Raw genomic sequence first — 18,376 nt, forward strand, 5'->3', positions numbered from 1 at the left:
ACATTTACATACAACAACTAAGAACAATATAGAAGCAAGTAGAATGACAAGTAACTTTCTTAGCAGCTGGTATAATACCAAATGTGCCTCTTAAGCTAGTGAATTCCAAATCTCACCAAACTCGCTTAAGTGTTTACACGGCTGTGCGATATGTATCAAAACAAACAACTTCAAGAGTGTAGAAAATATAGGTAGGCACAGGGTATATAATGGCTATGCAAATATTATTTAAATATGTACCTAAGAACAAAAGAATAAGACATGAATAACATAACCCAACACCTATGAGCTCTTCTTCCTTCATCTTCGCCAGAATAATCAAACAGACAACTCAGCCCACTCAACGCTTCGACATCCCAAGCCCTTCCTCAAGCCGATCAAGAAGAGAGTTCTCCGAAGCAACCGAAGTAACTGGCGACGGTGATCGAGGCTGATACTCCGGTTCAGAACCCCGTGTGGCTGTATCCGCATCCTCATCACCCGCTCCGGTTTCAGTGTGTGATCTCGACTCACCAGCTTCAGTAATGCTTGAATCCATCTCGGCCGTAACAGTGGCAGTAGAAGCAGAGGTAGAAGAGGTTTCTGGGGCAACAGAGTCCATAGCACCATCGACAATATCCGGCAAGTCTTGGAACATGGCATTTTGCTTGCCTTGCCGGATACTGTACTTGTGCTGACGAGGAGCACATTGCTTTTCATTCGAACCAGTAGTAGCAGTGACAGCAGAAGCATTCTGATCAATATCCAGGTCGGCGATTTCGGCAGCAACCTCAGCAGCAGCCTTTAGATCTTTCGTCGCCTGTGTCTGGGCCTTGCGAGCTTTTTGACGTTGTTTCTTTGCTTTCCGGGTAGCAGCCTTTTGCTCTTGTTTTTCCTCTTCTGTTTGCGTTTGCGGCTGGTTCTTGTTGCGGGGAGCAGTGGTATCGGTACTGGTACTGGCACTGGCGCTAGGCTCAGTGGGAAGAGTCATTCCGCCATCTTCTAGATCGAGGTCTTCCATGGGACCAAGGTCCAGATCGAGGATACTGCCTTCGCTTTTGTCGACGCGCTCGTTCCATACGCGGAGGACCTTGCTCACGTCATCATGGTGGGAGAGGATGTCGAGGCGGTGGAGGATCTTCGCGAACAGAGTTGACTCGTCGATTTTGGGGTCGTTGGTGAACTCTGGGATCTCGAGGATGTTGAACGGCTCGCTGAGGGCTTTAAGCTTGCTGTCATCGATCAAGATGGTGTTTGTTTGGTCCCATCTGTGCCCGGGTTGGAGGTTCTTTGTGTCGGCCTGTGCCTTTTGCTGGACGGATGCCTTTTGCACCATAGCTCTTCGATTAGTAGAAGCTGGTGCGGATGGGACATCGCGTAGACTTTCGTTGCCTGGGAACGCAGCCTGGATGCTGGGGTTTTCCCATACTTTGTGGAGTTGTTTGTAGACCTGTAGTTTGTTGTTGTATTGGCGCTGGGTGAGGCCGAATTTATCACGCCCCCATAATGCGACTACCTTGTCGTGCATGGCGCCTGGGAATAGCTTCTCACAGACTGCATTCACTGTCGGCGGTTGAGAACTCGACCAGATCATGACGGAGTAATTCTTGATCAGCGAGGCAAGGAATTGGTCCAGACCAGCGCGTCTAGCAAACTTCGGCGGGAAAACTCGCTTTTTCCGGAAGATGAGAGTGCCATTGAGATCGAGGATGATAAGGAGTGGACGCTTGGAAGAAGACTGCTGCGGCTCCTGTGATGATTGCTGCATGTATGCCTGTGTCGGAGCCGGGACTTTAACAGGTGGCGTGGATTCTCTGCTTGGCAATCTTTTTGTTCGAGAGTCGGGTAGTTGTATGATCGGTTGTTGTGGGAGTCCAGCCATGGTGCTCATCGGCCGAACACTCTGGTAAGAAAGCGCAGGATTCATAGGAGGAGGGAAGAAGGGAGTTGCTGCGCCGTCGAGACCCTGGCCCATCCAGGGCATGCTTTGTGCCATGGCAAAGAAATTGTTCATGTCCATCATGTTCTGTGGTAGACCGTTGAACGGGTTGTGGGGGACTTGGTCTGGCCTTGACGGTATTGGGGGTTGGAGATGCGGCATGCGCTTGCGGTTGGCTCGAGACTGATGAGCGCGAGGCGAATTGTTCTGTGCATTTTGACGTTGGCCACCTGTCGAACTTGTGGCTGGCGACGGAGCCCAGTGTAGTGGGGGATTGGCTTGTATAGGATAATCCGCATGCTCCACACTGGGATACACATTTCTTGACGATGAAGGGTTCCAGGAGTTATACGGGGTTGGTGACGGACCACCCTGACCCATTGGTGATGATCCAGAGCCCATATTCACTGCATTGTATGCCGAAATCGCATACTGTGGGGTGTTGGACAGGTAATTGGAGTCCGCGGCGTCAGACGCACGCTTCGGTTTTTTGTTTGCGCGAGACAGCTTGAATGATTTTGAACGCGATGAGAGGAGGGTAGAGAACTTCGAGCGAGTTCTGAAATCGAGAGACAGTTTCGAAGAATACTATTCACAATCAATGTTAGAGAAACAGTACACCTGTTGGGCGTCCTATCTGCGTACTTGATTGGTGGCCTGGGGTGAAGGTTGAGGGTAGCACAATGCCCAGTGTGTGGGAGTGAAATGCAAAAGGTCTCTAGACCGCAACGAACGCAGGGACATGGGGTTAAACGAAATGCAAATGAGTGTTGGTCTGTCTCGCGCATCGGGGGATCGCGAAAAATATCTAATCAGTCTTATCGCACTCACCGCCCTGACCGGCAATATTTTTCTTTTTTGGGTCGATCACTTCGTCTTCTCCCGGGGTTTACAATCAACCAGCAAAATGGCTGTTTCAGATATACTGAATCGCAGAGTGCGTGCTCGTCCTGATGATGAGGAGGTCTACTCAGAGGCCTCGGGCTCCGACGACGATGTTTCACAGGAGGGCATTGGACCTGACTCCGACGACATCCAATCAGATGTATGATATATGATCCCCTTTCACAAGCACCCTACTCACAATGTAAATAGCAGTCAGATGACTCTGAAGCCGAAGGCAAAAAGCTCTCAGACTCCGCCTCCGACAACGAAGAATCAGACGAAGCCTCAGACTCAGACTCCGACGGTGACAACGGCGAAGACTTCAAATCCAGCCTAGCCAACATCTCCTTCGGCGCCCTAGCCAAAGCCCAAGCCTCAATGAGCAAAAACAAGCGCAAAGACAGACAAGCCTCAAACCCAGAATCCACAAACGCAACAAGCACCCTAGACGACATCCGCGCCAAACTCCGCGAAGCACGCGAACTCAAAGCCTCCGCTCTCACGAAAAAAGAAAAAGAACGCGAAGCCAAAGAAAAGAAACGAGCCTCTAAGCACGCCCCGATGGAACAATCCTCCAAACGCGCCGTAACCCGCAGACGAACAGCAGTGGAACTACCCCCAGCGCCCAAAGCCCGAGACCCGCGCTTCGACGCAGCAGTCATGGGCCACAGCGGCGCAGGCAAACACCCGTCCGGCGGAAAAGCCTACGCATTTCTAGACGAGTACCGAGCCTCAGAATTGAGAGAGCTGAAAGAACAACTCTCCAAAACGAAGAACGCTGAACAGAAGGAGGTACTCAAGCAGCAGATCCGGTCTGCGCAGGACAGGATGCGGGCTGCAGCGAATAAGAAGCGCGAAATGGATGTGCAGGCTGAGCATAAGAAGCGGGAGAAGCAGATGATTCGCGAGGGGAAGAAGGCTACGCCTTATTATCTTAAGAAATCTGATTTGAAGAAGCAGGTTCTCGAGAAGAAGTTTGGGGAGATGGGGAGTCGGGAGAGAGGGAAAGCGCTTGAGCGGAGGAGGAAGAAGATGGCTAGTAAGGAGAGGAAGGAGATGCCTTGGGAACGGAGGGGATTTGGGGAGGAGGATGGGGGCATGCCTAATGCCGGGAAGAGGAGAAGGTTGGAGTAGGGAAGTTAGGTGGGTATTTTGTTATATCTGTGAGTATTGATTTGAATGTCAGAATTGTGCATATTCTACTCTTCATCTATTCGATATGTATACAGTAGCTCAGTCCAATGAAAGGAAAAATGCATTAAAATTACCAAATCCAGGACTGATAATGGTATTGTCTGCAAAGAAGAAAAGAAGAAAAGAAGAAAAGACAACCAAAACAGATCGATATATATGAATTATGAGAAGGTCTCATTACCAAAATGCTTTATCCCCAAAAGCAAATTCAAAAGGTATATTGCGAATCACAGAACCCCAAACGCCCAGAGCAAATAGAAAATGCCAAAGCAAAAAGCAAAAGGTTTTCCAGGAGAGTACATATAGTAGACCCTGCGAATACTGTCGTAGCATAGATGACATGAAAGAAATGCAAGCATCATTTCTGAATATGATAGGGAATCCCCCGGCTCGATCGTCCAGGATGAGTCGGGGATGTAGCGTGTATGCACGTGTGTCCAGGATTACAATTGGTACTGGACTTGCCATGTAGACCAATGAATGCCGGACTTGTAGATCAGGAGGATTAAGGAACCGAGCAGCCTTGGTAATGCAGCCAATCCATCAGATGTATGTGGACTACTGGTCGATCACAGATAAATAAGCCCAAGCAAGTTCCATCATTGCTTGAGACTGGCAGACCTCTGGCAAGACATTCGCTCGGACTAGCACAAAGCGAGGTCGTATCACGAGTGGAAAAGGTCCCAGGCGCGAGCACAGAGACCCAGGAATTCATCTTTCTTTCTCCGCTGTGTCTCCGGCGAGTCTCTTCCTGCGCCGAACGGTCCCGGGAATGATGTCTGGGGTCCGGCCGTGGAAGCTGGGTTTGGCCGATATTGAGAGTCTGGGCCATTGCCTAGAGGCGGGCTTCCGTTGTCACGTTCGTACTCGCTTCGAGGGCGTCGGCGTCCTGCGACATCTGTGGGAAGATACATGCCGTGTGCTGGGGGCGCACCGGGGGCTGGTGGAGGCTCCGGGGCCATTGGGGCAGTCTTGGGACCCGCGTGGATGATCTGGGGCGATGGTGGGGTGGGTGGCTGGTGGCCTCCATAATGCACGATGCGTGGCAGCAATTCCTCCCGTCCGCCGGACATCTCCTGCACGGCCTCCTCAGCGGAGCGGTACTCACGGGGTCGGCTGGGGGTGTGGGACACGCTGGGAGGAAGTCCGGGAGAAGGCATCGGTGCCAGGGTGTTAGATTGCGAGGAGTTTGTGCTAGATGCGTTCAGGTGAATATTGGCGGGACCTGAGTCCCGGTCGCGACCCAATGCATCCGATCCAAAGACATCGGAGAGGGGAGGAAGACGGTTGTTGGTCTGTGTGGCTGGCAATTGATGCATGTGCGAGGTTGAGCCCAGAGTCGGGCTCTGGTTGACCACATGGCGTGTCAGTGGCTGCGGCTGGTAGCGCCCAGTGAAAGTCTGGTGTAGCGGTGCGGATTGGATCACCCGCTCGTTTGCGAACTGAGAGGCGGATGGAGGAACAATGGACAAGCCTGGCGGAGGTCGTCGCTTGGAAGTTCCCTTGGGCATGCCCATGAGCCCCGACTCCGATGGCTTTACTCCGTCCGGACCATCATCCTTGGCCGATCTCTGCATGCGCTGCTCGATTATCGATCGCTGTTGATCCCGCACGGAGAGGCTGCGCTGCAGCTGCTCCCGCATGATGGGATCGTGGGTCTGAAAGCCGGGCGATAGACACGCCAGGCCTACGTCTTGCATCGTCACACCATCGCGAGCTGTCATCGGCCCTCCCGGGGGGCGCACGGTTAAACCGCTGGAGGATGGAAGGCTTGTCGAGAGATCCAATTTCCGGGGACGAGGGCGACTCTGCATGCGCGGTGGCGATCCGGGTTCCTTTTTCACTGTGATTCTGGGGCCTCCTTGGGATCTGGACAGCATCAGTAGTTGCTCGCAATGGGTTTGGGCCGGACTTACGGAGATGCGGGACCATTCTTTTCGGTCGGAGAGCCCTTTGCGGCCGGACCATCTCGGGGACTTGTGGACATCCGGGAGGGAGATGAATTTGAAGGAGCACTAGGAGCCGGCAAGTTTCGTGGACTCGGGTTGCGGTGCGGATGCGGAGAGGACAGAGCCACGGAAGCCACTGCGGTCGACATGATGAAGTTTTCGGAAGTATTCAGATCCCCGTCACACGCAAGGAGAGCATCGGCTGGGAACGTGGGATCACCGGAGAGTTACCAGATGCTGGAGGTGAAGGTGAGGATAAAAAGAGAGAGATCCAGGGGGAAAAGTACCAGGTACGATGTTCCAGAGGCACAAGGAGGGGAATCAGTGAGCTGTGGCGCCTCCCCCCAAAGTACCTGATACTTGAGTGGAGCACGTATCACTTTCCTGAGACACTGTGTGTTTGGAGATATTCCACTTCTTTTGTCTCTTTCTTTGTCCGTACAGTCTACGTCTACAGTCTACAGCTTACAGTACACAGTACCATGGGTATCTGGATATCTCTAATCACATCTCAGTCACATCCGTTGTCAAACACGGCGCCGCGGGCGCTTATATCGACAGGGGCAGTATCCAACACCAATCTCCCAGACCCCTCCGAAAAAAGAAAACATGGCACGGTCTCAGTTTGCTCACTAGTGCACGGAGCCAATCTACCGACACACTAACTTGCGTGGTCTGCCACTTGAATCAAAGCGGCCCACACTTGTTTCATTGGAGTTCGAGGGCGCAGGGGTTCGTGCATGTCTGACAAATATCTTTTGACAGCCTGAAAATGCTGATCAGGACATATCACGAACTCTAAGCGGTCTAGCCTTTTACACTTGTCTTGAGCATATACCTACAATTGCTAGTCCTAGCTAAACTACCACCTATACTCCGTACACTCCATTCATCTGAGCCCTCTATACATATAGCGTGCGCTTCCTTTTCCTATCTATAAGCGCATCCGTTGTCTGATCGTGTTACCTGTAAAATCTGATGTAGATATTGGGGTTAGGCGAAACCCTAACTCTATTGGATAGGCCGGGATAAGAGGTATGTGAACCCAACGGTAGGCTCGAGCCAAGCCGTTTTAACAAGAATTTCCTAACTATAGGATCACAAGATTCGGACAATGATCTTATCCTTTGCGCCAGTCCAAGCTATTAGAATAGGGCTTCTTGTCTGCCATCGGATACCTAGGTAATCATACTAGGCGAATTCAATCCAAAACAGAAAAAAGCAAATCTGGCATTAGAAGGGCACCTTCATAGATAGAAAGAAGAAAGAAGCAGCAATAACATTAATCTCTACTGTACTTATGTCAACATCTAAATACTGTAGAAAAACCATATAGATGATAAAAAGAGCAGGCGGTGAGACCCGACTATCGATAACCCGCCTTTTTTTCTGCGCGATACCTCCAACTGGAAGATCCAGCATTGCGCAAATTCGGCCCTCAAATTCCGACTGAACTACCAATCCAAGTCTTAGCGATAACAGCAAACCTCTGTGTTGCCATATCCCCAACACAGCAAGCAAACCACCTCCTGCCCACACACCCCCAATTCCACGCCCTAGACAAGCAACCAACCAACCGCAAACCACCCAAAATGCCTGGCTCAGTCCACTCCCAAGACCAAGACCAGTCCATGATGGACGCCGAACAACAAGTCGAGCAAGTCCCCCAGGAAGTCACCCTGGACGAGAAGCAGATTGTCGTGGTACGTACCCATACCCATTCAATCAACGCCGGGAATAGATGAATCCGCATATATGGATTGTCCCATTCTACCATTCTAGAAATGAATACTAATTCACTGGGTTTTCTACCTACAGCTCCCCGGCGCCACCGAGACCGCTGCTTCCTTCCAGTTCGAGGGCGAGGGTCACACTATGGGTAATGCGCTGCGCTATGCCATTATGAAGAAGTGAGTTTTTCTACCTTGGAAGGTGGATGGGATATTTGCGGGGACTATATATATCTATGCACTCGCGGATATTCTCCATTCTCATACTTCGTATGATATAGAGGGAATCCGAATCGTTTCTGACCTTTGGATATAGCCCCGCTGTCGAGTTCTGCGGATATACCATTCCCCACCCCTCAGACCCGAAGATGAACGTTCGTATCCAGACTACCGGTATGTTATTACTTCCTTTATATCATTTGAAAGGACAGTACAGGTACTAACTCTGGTCGACTCAGACTCCACCACCGCACTCGAAGCTCTGGAGAAGGGTTTCAATGACCTGATGGACCTGTGCGATGTAGTAACGGAGAAGTTCACAGCTGCCCGTGATCAATTCAACGAGGAGAGCGGAAACCGCATGGAGGCGTGAGTGGAGGAATCCAGATTCATGGATGTCCATGGATGTCCATGGTTGCATATGTGTATTATTTATGGCGTTTTGGGTAGAGGGAAAAGTATTTGATCTCAGACATGAGAACATGAGACGTTCGCTTTTGATTCATTACATAGCTTGAGAAGTTGGATATATTCGAAGATAGACATTTGTTCTTGTTCTTCGTGTGATGTGTATATGCTCTAGTTCACTACTATTATACTGTAAGCTACCGAGGCTGGCACTTACCTACCTAGGTACACAGCATTATAAACGACATAGGAAATGGAATGACTTATTCAGACAATATGTACACATCATGTCTATCGGCGGCACAGTCCCTGCCACACCGTGGACCAGAAACGAGGCAAAGAGGATAGGAAATAGAGAGAAAAGCAGAGAAAGAGGATCTAATTGCGGCCCTCGAGGAAACCCGAGACGAAATTGCGGGGTAGCCGCGCGCCAGGGTCCTCTTCTGGGCGGAAGTACTTCATAACGTGGGAAAGCTGCTTCCAGTAGTTAAGGGTTTCCTGTGTTAAATGATGCGTCAGTATTGTATTTGGCAATGCGGGGTGGCTGCGATGGTAGACAATCAAATGAGACGGTATAGCGAAGGTATGGTGGAGGCCGTTCTTGCTTTAATATATCCCCGTGTCGAAGTCATAAGCCCGCAACGTATGAACGGTGGAACTAACCTGGAACTCGGCGTGGCTCTTGTAGAGCAGGACGTCAACAACGGAGATTTGGCTGACATAACGGTGCTTCTCGAACTCCTGGCGGATCTTGGTGCGGATGGCGGATACGGGCATGCCGAGAGAGTACATGGTCTGGATCTCGGGGGACTATATTGGGTATACCACGTTAGCTCAAGTACTCCACAGTTGAACCATCGCATTTGAGGCGAAGAAAGCGAATCGATGAAGCTAATTGATCAAGCGATATAAATCCACAATCAATGCGTGTAAAGAGGCGCATCAAGGGAGTTGGTGTACAGGGATTGGGTAAACTGACCGCACGGAGCCATTCGCGGTAAGACTTGAGGACTCTGTATTTGGCGTCTCCCCAGTTAACAGCTAAACAAACAACATTAGCACCTCTCTCGACTGCAAGGACCCCATTGAAGATCCCCCCCCGGGTGGACGGCGGAACAGATCGGGGAAGGGAACGTACAGGAGCGCGTGCGCTGCGCCAGGAAGGTAGGGTTGATAGTCATATTGGCGGAGGTAAAGGTACTCAAAGCCGTACAATTCAAACCCTGAGAACGGAGACGGGGGAGGGAATTGAGCGAGGGTTCCTGGCAAGCTCGAAGGTGGAGGTTTCGGTCTGAGGTTGGTGGTGGAAGTGGCCGGACTCACCGCCTTCCTTTTCAAAAAATTTCTTTTGCGACTTTGGGGATTGGACCATCAGCGCGACGCTTCTTTGCTCTTATTTTTTTCAGTCGGATTTTCTTGATATCTTTCAATTCACGGGGTTATCTGTCTCGCATTTGAGTTGTTGACGTCTTTGCAACTCTTTTCTTGCTACGTCGTCAATCTCTACGTTGTCTCCCACCTCAGTCCACTTCGACCGAATCAATTGTCTGCTTTCGCAACCGCTACCAAATGGCGCCTATTTCCAAACCCGCTCACAAGGGTGCTGCATCTGGAGGCGCAAAGGGCTCTAAGCCTACCCTAGGATCTGCCTCGCGCGTCAGCAAGAAAAATGCCCCCAAGCGTCCCCCGCCACAGGAAATGAAGTCCAAGCCTCGGACTATGCAAGAAAACTTGAAGAAAAAGAAGAAGAGGGTATACACCGAAAAGGAGCTGGATTTGCCTGAGTTGAACGCCATCACACCCGTTGGGGTTGTCAAGCCTAAGGGCAAGAAGAAGGGCAAGACCTTTGTCGATGATCAGGTATGTTGTCTCCTCTTACTTTCCATTGCAATTGTCAGATCTCATACTAATATTCTCTCATAGGAGGGCATGATGACCATCCTTGCCATGGTAAATGCTGAAAAGGAAGGCCAAATCGAGTCCAAGATGATGAAGGCCCGCCAATTAGAAGAAATTCGCGAAGCCAAGAAGAAGGAGACCGAGGCCCGGATTGCAGAGAAGAAGAACAAGCTTGAGAACGTCAAGGATTCAATCCGGAACAAGAAGAAGGGCAAGAACGCCGACAAGGCGGAGTCTACGAGTGTCTCAAAATCGGCTAAGGGAAAGAAGAAGAGCGTTGCATTTGCTTGAAACCAAAAAGTCTTAAATGGTGTATTGTCTATATACTTTGTTTATGTACTTAGATATCGGGGTTCGGCGTTTTCACCAGTTTATCTATGTCTATCGGAATTGAACCATCATCATGAAATCGCGCTTGTGGGGGTGTTCCCGTTGTACATGAATGCCGCATCGCTAAAGTTGAGCAGAGTAGTGGCAGCAGAGTAGTGGCAGCAGAGTAGTGGCAGCGATATTGTTGAAAAGTGTTGAAGGGACTGTCTATTACTGTCCCAAAGGCAAGGCGAGTTTGCGTCGCATAGGTTTGAACTCGGGCTTAGGTGCCATATCGGGATCTTTGTTGGGGTCGTCGTGATGGGCGATGTTGCCAGGAAGTTTCTCGGGGTGTTCGACAATACCAGGGATCTGAGTATCGATTTCCCGAGCCATCTTGTTCAGGAAGGTTGTCACCTAAGCAGAGATTAGTGTGAGTTCGTCAAAAATCTTTGTTTGACGTATCACATACCGGCTTGACAAACCATCTTGACCCTCCAAACTCGAACCAACCCAAATGACCACCCCAAGACGTAGTCAACATGACTCCATATGGTGTTTGGGTCATCTCATGGAAGGGTAGACTAGCTCGACAGGCGATCTAGTGCCGTTAGTGGCAATTCGTGTTTGCGATGGTTCCATGACTTACTGGGTCATCCTCTGCTTGAACACTAAGGAAAGGGATACGGATAGCAAGCATTGAATCAGTGGAAGCGGCATCACGGTAATACGCTCCCTCGGTAGGATAGCCCCAGCTTGGGCATTGCAAGGCGCTGTTGATCCACGTTAGAGTTGTATTCTCTGTGTAGCGAGGGTAGGCTTACCGGTCGAATTCATGCAAGTAAGTACTGTTCCTCACGGCATCGACATCAATGCGAGGATTTTTGGAGATGGCCTCGACATGTCTGTTATTCAGTGTTAGCTTCAATTGGATAAACAGGGCAATGGCACTCACTGTTCAAAGAGCCTTTTCATGCTGGCGCCCATCGTTTTGCTGTATACCTCCTTGCCAATCCAGGTACTTTGCAAGTATGAAGAGCTGACGTCCAAGTTCCATGGGCTTGCACAAAGGACGGCTGCCTTCAATTGACAGGCATCTCCCTCTTCTCCCAGGTACTAAAAGATTGTCAGTAAATAGTTGCATAGTTACCACGAGGAAACATACATTAGCGAGAATATTGGCTCCAAGCGAGAAACCAATTCCGAAAAGGGGGCGATTGGGGAACTTTCTCCTGATCCATTTCACAGACTGGCGAACATCCCAAGTAGCCCGGGCATTATAGAGCACGCCAGTACTAATCTTGGTCTGCGAACAACCTCTAGAGTTGACAACACATGCCTCCCATGCCCCGTCCTTCACAAGCGGTGCCAGGATATGGCGCAAGTATACTTCGTGGGAGCCACCACTCAAGCCGTGAAGAACCACAAGCATAGGCTTGGTATCATCAGAAGGCAAATCAGCAAACTCATCCTGTGTAAAGAACGAGGTGCGTGGCGGCATTCCAGACTCTTGGGTATATCTCCTCGCTTGATCAGTCAATTCCGGGTCCTTGGGCATGTCGTACGGTGCAACCACGAAATCGATAGCATACTGCCCCGTGAATGCAGGACTGTCCGACTCGAACATTTTGCGTTTGTAGTAGACTGGGACATTATCATGTTTCAGGACTGTCCAAAAGGTCTGCAGGTGCCCATTGAACAAGAATGGGTTCAAGTTGCATGTGTCTGGTGTTGCAGACCGACAGATATCAACAAACGTGGTCTGTTCTTTGGCTGCAGTGCCGGAAACCTTAGTCAACGTCAACTGGTTATCCTTGGAGTGATAGAATGATATGCGGCCCTTAGGACGAAGCCATGAGAGCAAACCCATAGCAATCAGTCCTGATAAGAGAACCGATAGGGGAAAAGATTCAAGCAGAGTTGATACGAGATGGTGCATGAGGATGTGGATGCAAAACGCTGAAATCAAGTCTAAAATGAAATGAATGTTCTGGTATATGTTCAAGAATGACGACCCTTCTGCTTGTTTCTCGAGTAGAGAAAAGTGGCTTGGAACATAAAAAGCAAAAAACGCTTCAAGGGACCTCGGCATTACCCGATTGGGGCATGACTAAGATGTTCTTATCGCAATCTGAAACTTATCCCACGTGACCACATCCTGACTCAGCAATCACATGAATGTCACATGATACAATCGCACATCTGACATCTGTCAGTCATCTGAATTGTTTTAAGTCAGTTGACAATATCATACTAGGCCCGAGCATAGATTTGATACACCCTATACATCTTATCTGGTGAAGGCCAAGGCGTTCTGTTGTGATAATGAAGTGATGATGCTATGATGCTTAATGCGGCAACATGGGCTTCCGTATCCGGAAGCCCTTGATAACTTCCGGCATCAAATGCAAGGAGATATCCCCATGTTTTCCGACAATGGCTATGTCTGTCTGAGAAATGTCTCTGCAGACAAAAGCAGTAGATGTTGAGATATCCGGCGTTATGCATAGGGATCATCGGACAAAGAATGACCAGAATCATATAAGCCCTATATGTAATGCTGATAACTTATTGTGACCTTGTCCCATGGTCCGTTTTCGTGCAATTCAATCATTCATAAGACTACCTCAAGGTCAAAAGATCCATCTTTCCTTTTCTTCTGATGCCTTTTGTCACGCGCTACACTTGATTCCAATATGATACTTCAGTGACACCCGTGCTCATTTTCGACTCTTTTTGCTTCAGATAAAGGCCGGCCTCACCCCCCATGACCCTAATAAGAGAGTTACCTTCCAACATGTCCGATCGGTTTTTTCGCGCCACAGAGAAGGTTAAAATCATAATCAAGATGAGACCGTGGTCACCAAAACGGTCGAAGAAGCAGGAAGATGGCTCCGGCCGTTGCTATCTTATGGAATTACCCACTGAACTATTACTGGAAATCGTTTCCCATTTGACAGTACTGCCGGAGGCAGCCCTTGCACTGACTTGCAAGCGCATGTTCGCCATCTCCGGCGAAATCCTATTCTCGAAGTCCCTCCGGTTCGCTCGAGACTTTGCGCCGCTCTTCCATCATTACCGTAATGGTCACAACTTCGTTACCCCGCGATGGTCATTCCTCAACCTACTTGAGAACAGCCGCTGGAAGCTTTGCTCGAAGTGTCTGAAGCTTCATCCTCGAGCCGCTTTCTCGCCGAAAGAGTTGAGACGCAAGGCAGACCAGCGAACGTGCAATGTTGGCGAGTTGGCCGGAATTGTCGACCTTTGTCCATGCAAAAAGTTGACCTTCCGGGATAAACTTGATCTTGTGGATCATGTACGCGCACGACAAATCACGCTGCAAGCTTTGAAATCAGAATTTGGAAATGCCGTCGACGAACGTTATTGTTGGCATACATGCACCGAGCAGTATGGTCCAACGGAGCTGAAGACTTCCCTGTTCCCGGAACTCGACCATAACAACCAGCTGGTTATTTGCACGGAATATCAGCTCACCACCGAACCAGGTCAAGTTGGAAAGGAAGATTTCATGACACCACGATTCGGATGTGCACATCGATCAGTTGACCTCTGGCTGTCAAGCGTCTACCAAACCACCATATGCCGCCTATTCGACTCATTCTGTTCATCATGCAAGCGCATCTCGGTTTGCAGTGCATGTGACACGACGTTGAAATGCCCACGGAAGCAGCCATTCCACATTGAAAAGTCAAACAAGGCGACGTATTCATTCTGGACCGAGCGAAATCTCGGAGGCACAAGTTCCACTCCTGACTCAGCCTGGGGAAATCAGAGAATCCACCCGGCTGAACCATCAATCAGCGTGGAGAATTGCAACGAGCTTTGTCCCTGGACGGTGCGTGAACACCCAGCGCTTTCCTTCACGCCGAGTTTGGGCGAGGAAATCATTGATCCTGCTATGGGTAATTCGCCCATCAATCAGCTTTATTCATCACTTCGCAATCTTTAAGGTTTGCTGCACGAGAGGCGTTTGGGTTGTTACAAGCATTTTTGGAGTTGGAGGCGCAAATTAGGGTTAATGTTGGGTTTTGGCAGTTTGTCAGTGTATAGTGAGCATCGGTCTAGCCTAGCGGCTTCATTTGGGGTTTTTTTATCAATCAGTATTTACCATCATATTTAAGGCAACACAGGTCGACCTTTTGGTTCGCTTCCGCTTTTGCTTCTTTGGGAAAGGAAACGTCCTTGTTGTAACTGTAATATCGGTTCTGTCGACCCATGAGAGCTACATATATGGAGTATATAGATGCCGCTAACTTAGGGGAAAAGCAAGTAAGAAAAGATACAATTTTAATTTCAAGATATGGAGCGTATTTCGTCAAATGAGCAAGAAATAGACCAAAGATATTGAGTCAAACAAAGCCAAGACAAGTTCCCAGTACATTATCGCATCCTTATCAGCTGACCGCCTGGGGTTTCTTCGGACCACACCACGACCAACTCACGAGTTTAACTACTCGCTTTTCGCTTTTATGAGCAGTGCATTTCGGGATGAGCTTCCCACCCCCCGGCCACGGGCAATATCCGCAGTATATACCACCGCCGTATCAGCATGGGCCACTGCCCCCGCAGATGCTGTATAATGCCGGCCCTCCGCCAGCACCCTATGATGGCTATGGGAAGCCGGGGATGTATCCTCCCTCGATGATGGGATACTCGTATCCATCGACATATTCTCAACCCCAGCAGCAAGTACAGCCGCGTCATCCCTCACAAACTCCTCCGCAGCAGCCACTTCAATTGCAGCAACCTCTCCAACAACCACCGCAACCCCAACCTCAGCCGCAACCACAATTTCTCCCTCAGCTACAGTCACCTCCACCTCGGCCTGGACCTGCTCCTGCTCCTGCATCTGCACCTCCCCCTGCATCTGTGCATGCACCCGCACCTCCACCTCCTCAGATTCAACAACCAATCCAGCAAGAAGACTTACAGCATCAGTTTGTGAATCCCGCGCAATTGTTTGTACAACAACCTCTGCCTACTGCCCCGCGGTCCCGATACACCCAACTCCCTCAATATGCCGAGCCACCTATTATGCCAAATGCAAGCCCTTCGCAAATACCCCCGGGACCTTCATTTGGCCCACCAGCTGCACCTGTCCATGTTGCTCCGCCTGCTGCTAGCCCTAGGCTGAAGACTCCAAGCAACCAAGGACCAGCAAATATCCATATCCAGCAGCAACCAAGTCAACCACCGAAACCACACTCCCAACTACAACCGCAGCCTCAGCCTCAGACGCAACCGCAACCACAACCCATCATCAAAGTCGAACCTAAGCAACCTCACATCTCCCCCAAAGTTGAAACCCAGCAGATCCATGCAACTCCTATTGCAACGCCGAAACGACCCCAGCCAGCCTCATCACCAGTGATGCATTCTAAGCCGCAAGTCATGGTACCAGCCCCTTCTCCCGACGTTCAAGCAAAGATACGGACGCAAAATCAGACACCGAAGAAGCAGCAGACCACGCAGCACGTGGAAAAGAAGCGCCCGAGTCAGCATTCTGCTGAAAAGAATGGGAAGCCTCCAGCTGCCAAACCTGCGAAACCCCCAGTCGACTATCAGGTTCTCTTGTTGTCCTTGGCCGATGAATATCTCAACGCTGCTCATTCTCATGGAACAACCACGTCCCTTGCTACACGTGAGGCGGATGTTGAGGAATATTACAAACTAGTCGCTACGGGACTGGGCTGTTTAGAGGCTGTCTTGAAGGTTTGTGAACGCCTCGGTGTATAGCCTGCCATCGAAAGCTAATCAAATAGTAGAACTGGCGCTTGCAACCACGCAAAGAAGCGCTTGTGAGACTTCGCTATGCGCGTACGTTGTTCGAGGAAACGGACAATGATATCGAGGCAGAAACCGCATTAAGCAAAGGAGTATGTTCATTTCTCTTATGTCTAGAAGCAAAGCTAACCCGATACAGATCGATCTTTGTGAACGAGTCAGTCAAAAGAACCTCTGAGAGAATATGTCTTAGTTACTGACTTTTTATAGAACCGTATGCTTGATTTAAAGTACAGCATGCAGCATCTCTTGGCGCGAATGATCCACAAGTCTAACCCCAAAGCTTCCTTGAAAGCTGTCGATGGCATGATTCAGGACGTGGAAGCATATCGCCATGCTGCGTGGGAGTACGCATTCCGTTTCCTTCGAGTAACGCTCTCATTGTCGTCTCCATCACACCAAGACTCTGTGCAGGCACTGCAGCACCTTCACAAGATTACAGCCATGGCAAGTCGGAACGGAGACAAGGCTGTCTCAGCAATGGCGGCTGTTATCGAATCACTGGCGCACTTGCAGCAAGGGACGAACTCGGACTCGATTGAGCAAGCGCAGCGTGCCGTGGCTGCTGCGCGTAGCCATCAACTAAATGATGAGCTTCGCCATATCCCCCAACTTACGACCTTGATCCAGATGGTAGATATCTGCTGCAGCCTTCTTGAGTACGATGTCAACCAATCCGGTCAGAAATTGAAGATCATGCAGGCTTTGATGGATGAGACACTTGGTGACACCAACTGGCGTCCCGATGGGTCATTCTCCGTCCCACTCAATGGAAAGTCCGCCGGACCCTCCTCGATTGACACCGGTGATATCTTGCTAGTCCAGAATGGGACATTGTGGTTGAGCTTTAATTGGCTTCCCCAGCACGACCTATATGCACTTTGCTACTTCCTCAGTTCGATCACACTCAGTGCTAAAAACTCATACGATGGCCGGAAAGCAGAGAAATATCTCGAGGAAGGGCTTCGCATGATCCAGGGCAACTTCAGGGTCCCTCAAGAGATTTCGGAGTCCATGGCCAATGCCAACCGACGAGTGCAATGGCGTCAGTCTCTTTATTGCAACTTCCTTCTGCAGAAGGTTTTCCTGGCGTGTTCTCGAACCGACTGGGAGCTCGCCAGCCAAACTCTCAATAACCTGCAACAGGTCTTCCAAGAGTTTGGCTCCACACTTCCGGACACCATTGAATGCTTAATGGAATATGCGGCCGGTACCATCGCACAGGCAACTGGCGATCTCAAGACCGCACTAGCCGTCTTCCAATCGCCACTTCTGTCTCTCAACGCATCAACCAGCAAGACAGCCCGGAACGACCCATGCCGTGACACGCGCATCCTCGCTGGTATCAACAGCGTCCTGATAATCCGCGATCCGGCCCACCCCTCGCACTCCCTGCTACCAACCGTTCTAGCCACCATCGAGCCCTTCTGCCAAAGCAGTCCAAACAAGTACATCCAGGCCGCCTACTACCTAGTTTGCGCAACTTTCCAATCCGAATCAACCATTCAGACCAAACAATACCTCCAACAAGCGCTCCAGTCTGCCACAGCTATCAGCAACAGCCAGATCACCTGCATGACGCTCACCTTCATGAGCTGGAAGTATTTCCGCGGCGTAGTCGGCGAGCAAGCCGAGAAGAGCGCGCGTGCTGGCCGCGCCATGGCCAAACGCGCAAACGACCGCTTGTGGGCGAGTGTCACTGATGATATGCTGGCCGAGACCCTAGAACGACAGGGCAAGAGCGAGGAGGCCCAGGGCGTTCGCGAAGAAGGCCAGCGCTTGGTGGCAGGCCTTCCCCCAGGTTTGAGTCGCTTTGCTTAGGGACCTCTCTTGATGGTTTTGATTTTTGACTTCTTTCTTGCTTTATTAACAGCCCCATCTATCTTGTCTTTACCCTTTGTTTCAAGCTCATTGTTATGGGAGCGCTTCGTTATGATACCATTTGATGGCTACCCAGGGAAGGCGTTTGCTTTTTTCTTCGGTTATTCTCAACCTGATATTTCTTTCAATCATGGACCACATTTAATGCCATGACCCCACCCCAATCACCACTGTTTATT

The 18,376-nt window shown here is 50.1% G+C and overlaps 9 protein-coding genes across 9 annotated transcripts; 5 read left to right on the plus strand and 4 right to left on the minus strand.

Annotated features, from left to right (window-relative positions):
- Nucleotides 1-340: 340 nt before the first annotated feature.
- On the minus strand, nucleotides 341-2,662 carry PENARI_c014G00163 (NIF domain protein; the record flags this gene model as incomplete). The annotated part of the gene is made up of 2 exons (XM_022633394.1): nucleotides 341-2,506; nucleotides 2,564-2,662. 2 exons carry the CDS (start codon nucleotides 2,660-2,662, stop codon nucleotides 341-343), a joined length of 2,265 nt encoding a protein of 754 aa, XP_022486640.1.
- A 163-nt stretch (nucleotides 2,663-2,825) lies between these two features.
- Nucleotides 2,826-3,937, plus strand: rrp36 (putative pre-rRNA processing protein; the record flags this gene model as incomplete). The annotated part of the gene is made up of 2 exons (XM_022633604.1): nucleotides 2,826-2,963; nucleotides 3,014-3,937. 2 exons carry the CDS (start codon nucleotides 2,826-2,828, stop codon nucleotides 3,935-3,937), a joined length of 1,062 nt encoding a protein of 353 aa, XP_022486613.1.
- A 725-nt stretch (nucleotides 3,938-4,662) lies between these two features.
- Nucleotides 4,663-6,095, minus strand: PENARI_c014G07185 (uncharacterized protein; the record flags this gene model as incomplete). The annotated part of the gene is made up of 2 exons (XM_022633545.1): nucleotides 4,663-5,866; nucleotides 5,914-6,095. 2 exons carry the CDS (start codon nucleotides 6,093-6,095, stop codon nucleotides 4,663-4,665), a joined length of 1,386 nt encoding a protein of 461 aa, XP_022486635.1.
- Nucleotides 6,096-7,538: 1,443 nt separating this feature from the next.
- Nucleotides 7,539-8,268, plus strand: PENARI_c014G06155 (DNA-directed RNA polymerase core subunit RPC19; the record flags this gene model as incomplete). The annotated part of the gene is made up of 4 exons (XM_022633522.1): nucleotides 7,539-7,649; nucleotides 7,765-7,856; nucleotides 7,993-8,069; nucleotides 8,135-8,268. 4 exons carry the CDS (start codon nucleotides 7,539-7,541, stop codon nucleotides 8,266-8,268), a joined length of 414 nt encoding a protein of 137 aa, XP_022486703.1.
- A 413-nt stretch (nucleotides 8,269-8,681) lies between these two features.
- PENARI_c014G05732 (NADH dehydrogenase [ubiquinone] 1 alpha subcomplex subunit 6) lies at nucleotides 8,682-9,484 on the minus strand (the record flags this gene model as incomplete). Its single annotated transcript, XM_022633512.1, has 4 exons — nucleotides 8,682-8,801; nucleotides 8,967-9,113; nucleotides 9,283-9,344; nucleotides 9,442-9,484. The coding sequence occupies 4 exons, from the start codon at nucleotides 9,482-9,484 to the stop codon at nucleotides 8,682-8,684; spliced, it is 372 nt and encodes a 123-aa protein (XP_022486539.1).
- Nucleotides 9,485-9,872: 388 nt separating this feature from the next.
- Nucleotides 9,873-10,493, plus strand: loc1 (the record flags this gene model as incomplete). The annotated part of the gene is made up of 2 exons (XM_022633650.1): nucleotides 9,873-10,163; nucleotides 10,227-10,493. The coding sequence occupies 2 exons, from the start codon at nucleotides 9,873-9,875 to the stop codon at nucleotides 10,491-10,493; spliced, it is 558 nt and encodes a 185-aa protein (XP_022486579.1).
- Nucleotides 10,494-10,742: 249 nt separating this feature from the next.
- On the minus strand, nucleotides 10,743-12,381 carry PENARI_c014G06572 (putative hydrolase, alpha/beta fold family; the record flags this gene model as incomplete). Its single annotated transcript, XM_022633530.1, has 6 exons — nucleotides 10,743-10,928; nucleotides 10,984-11,112; nucleotides 11,161-11,284; nucleotides 11,336-11,416; nucleotides 11,467-11,627; nucleotides 11,677-12,381. 6 exons carry the CDS (start codon nucleotides 12,379-12,381, stop codon nucleotides 10,743-10,745), a joined length of 1,386 nt encoding a protein of 461 aa, XP_022486504.1.
- A 927-nt stretch (nucleotides 12,382-13,308) lies between these two features.
- PENARI_c014G05308 (uncharacterized protein) lies at nucleotides 13,309-14,481 on the plus strand (the record flags this gene model as incomplete). The annotated part of the gene is made up of 1 exon (XM_022633502.1): nucleotides 13,309-14,481. The coding sequence occupies one exon, from the start codon at nucleotides 13,309-13,311 to the stop codon at nucleotides 14,479-14,481; it is 1,173 nt and encodes a 390-aa protein (XP_022486701.1).
- A 539-nt stretch (nucleotides 14,482-15,020) lies between these two features.
- Nucleotides 15,021-18,137, plus strand: PENARI_c014G07565 (uncharacterized protein; the record flags this gene model as incomplete). Its single annotated transcript, XM_022633559.1, has 4 exons — nucleotides 15,021-16,244; nucleotides 16,298-16,408; nucleotides 16,456-16,473; nucleotides 16,527-18,137. The coding sequence occupies 4 exons, from the start codon at nucleotides 15,021-15,023 to the stop codon at nucleotides 18,135-18,137; spliced, it is 2,964 nt and encodes a 987-aa protein (XP_022486496.1).
- Between the last annotated feature and the right edge of the window lie 239 nt (nucleotides 18,138-18,376).

The sequence above is a fragment of the Penicillium arizonense genome (assembly GCF_001773325.1).
Source record: "Penicillium arizonense strain CBS 141311 chromosome Unknown PENARI_contig014, whole genome shotgun sequence".
In the NCBI taxonomy this organism is placed as follows: Eukaryota; Fungi; Ascomycota; class Eurotiomycetes; order Eurotiales; family Aspergillaceae; genus Penicillium; species Penicillium arizonense.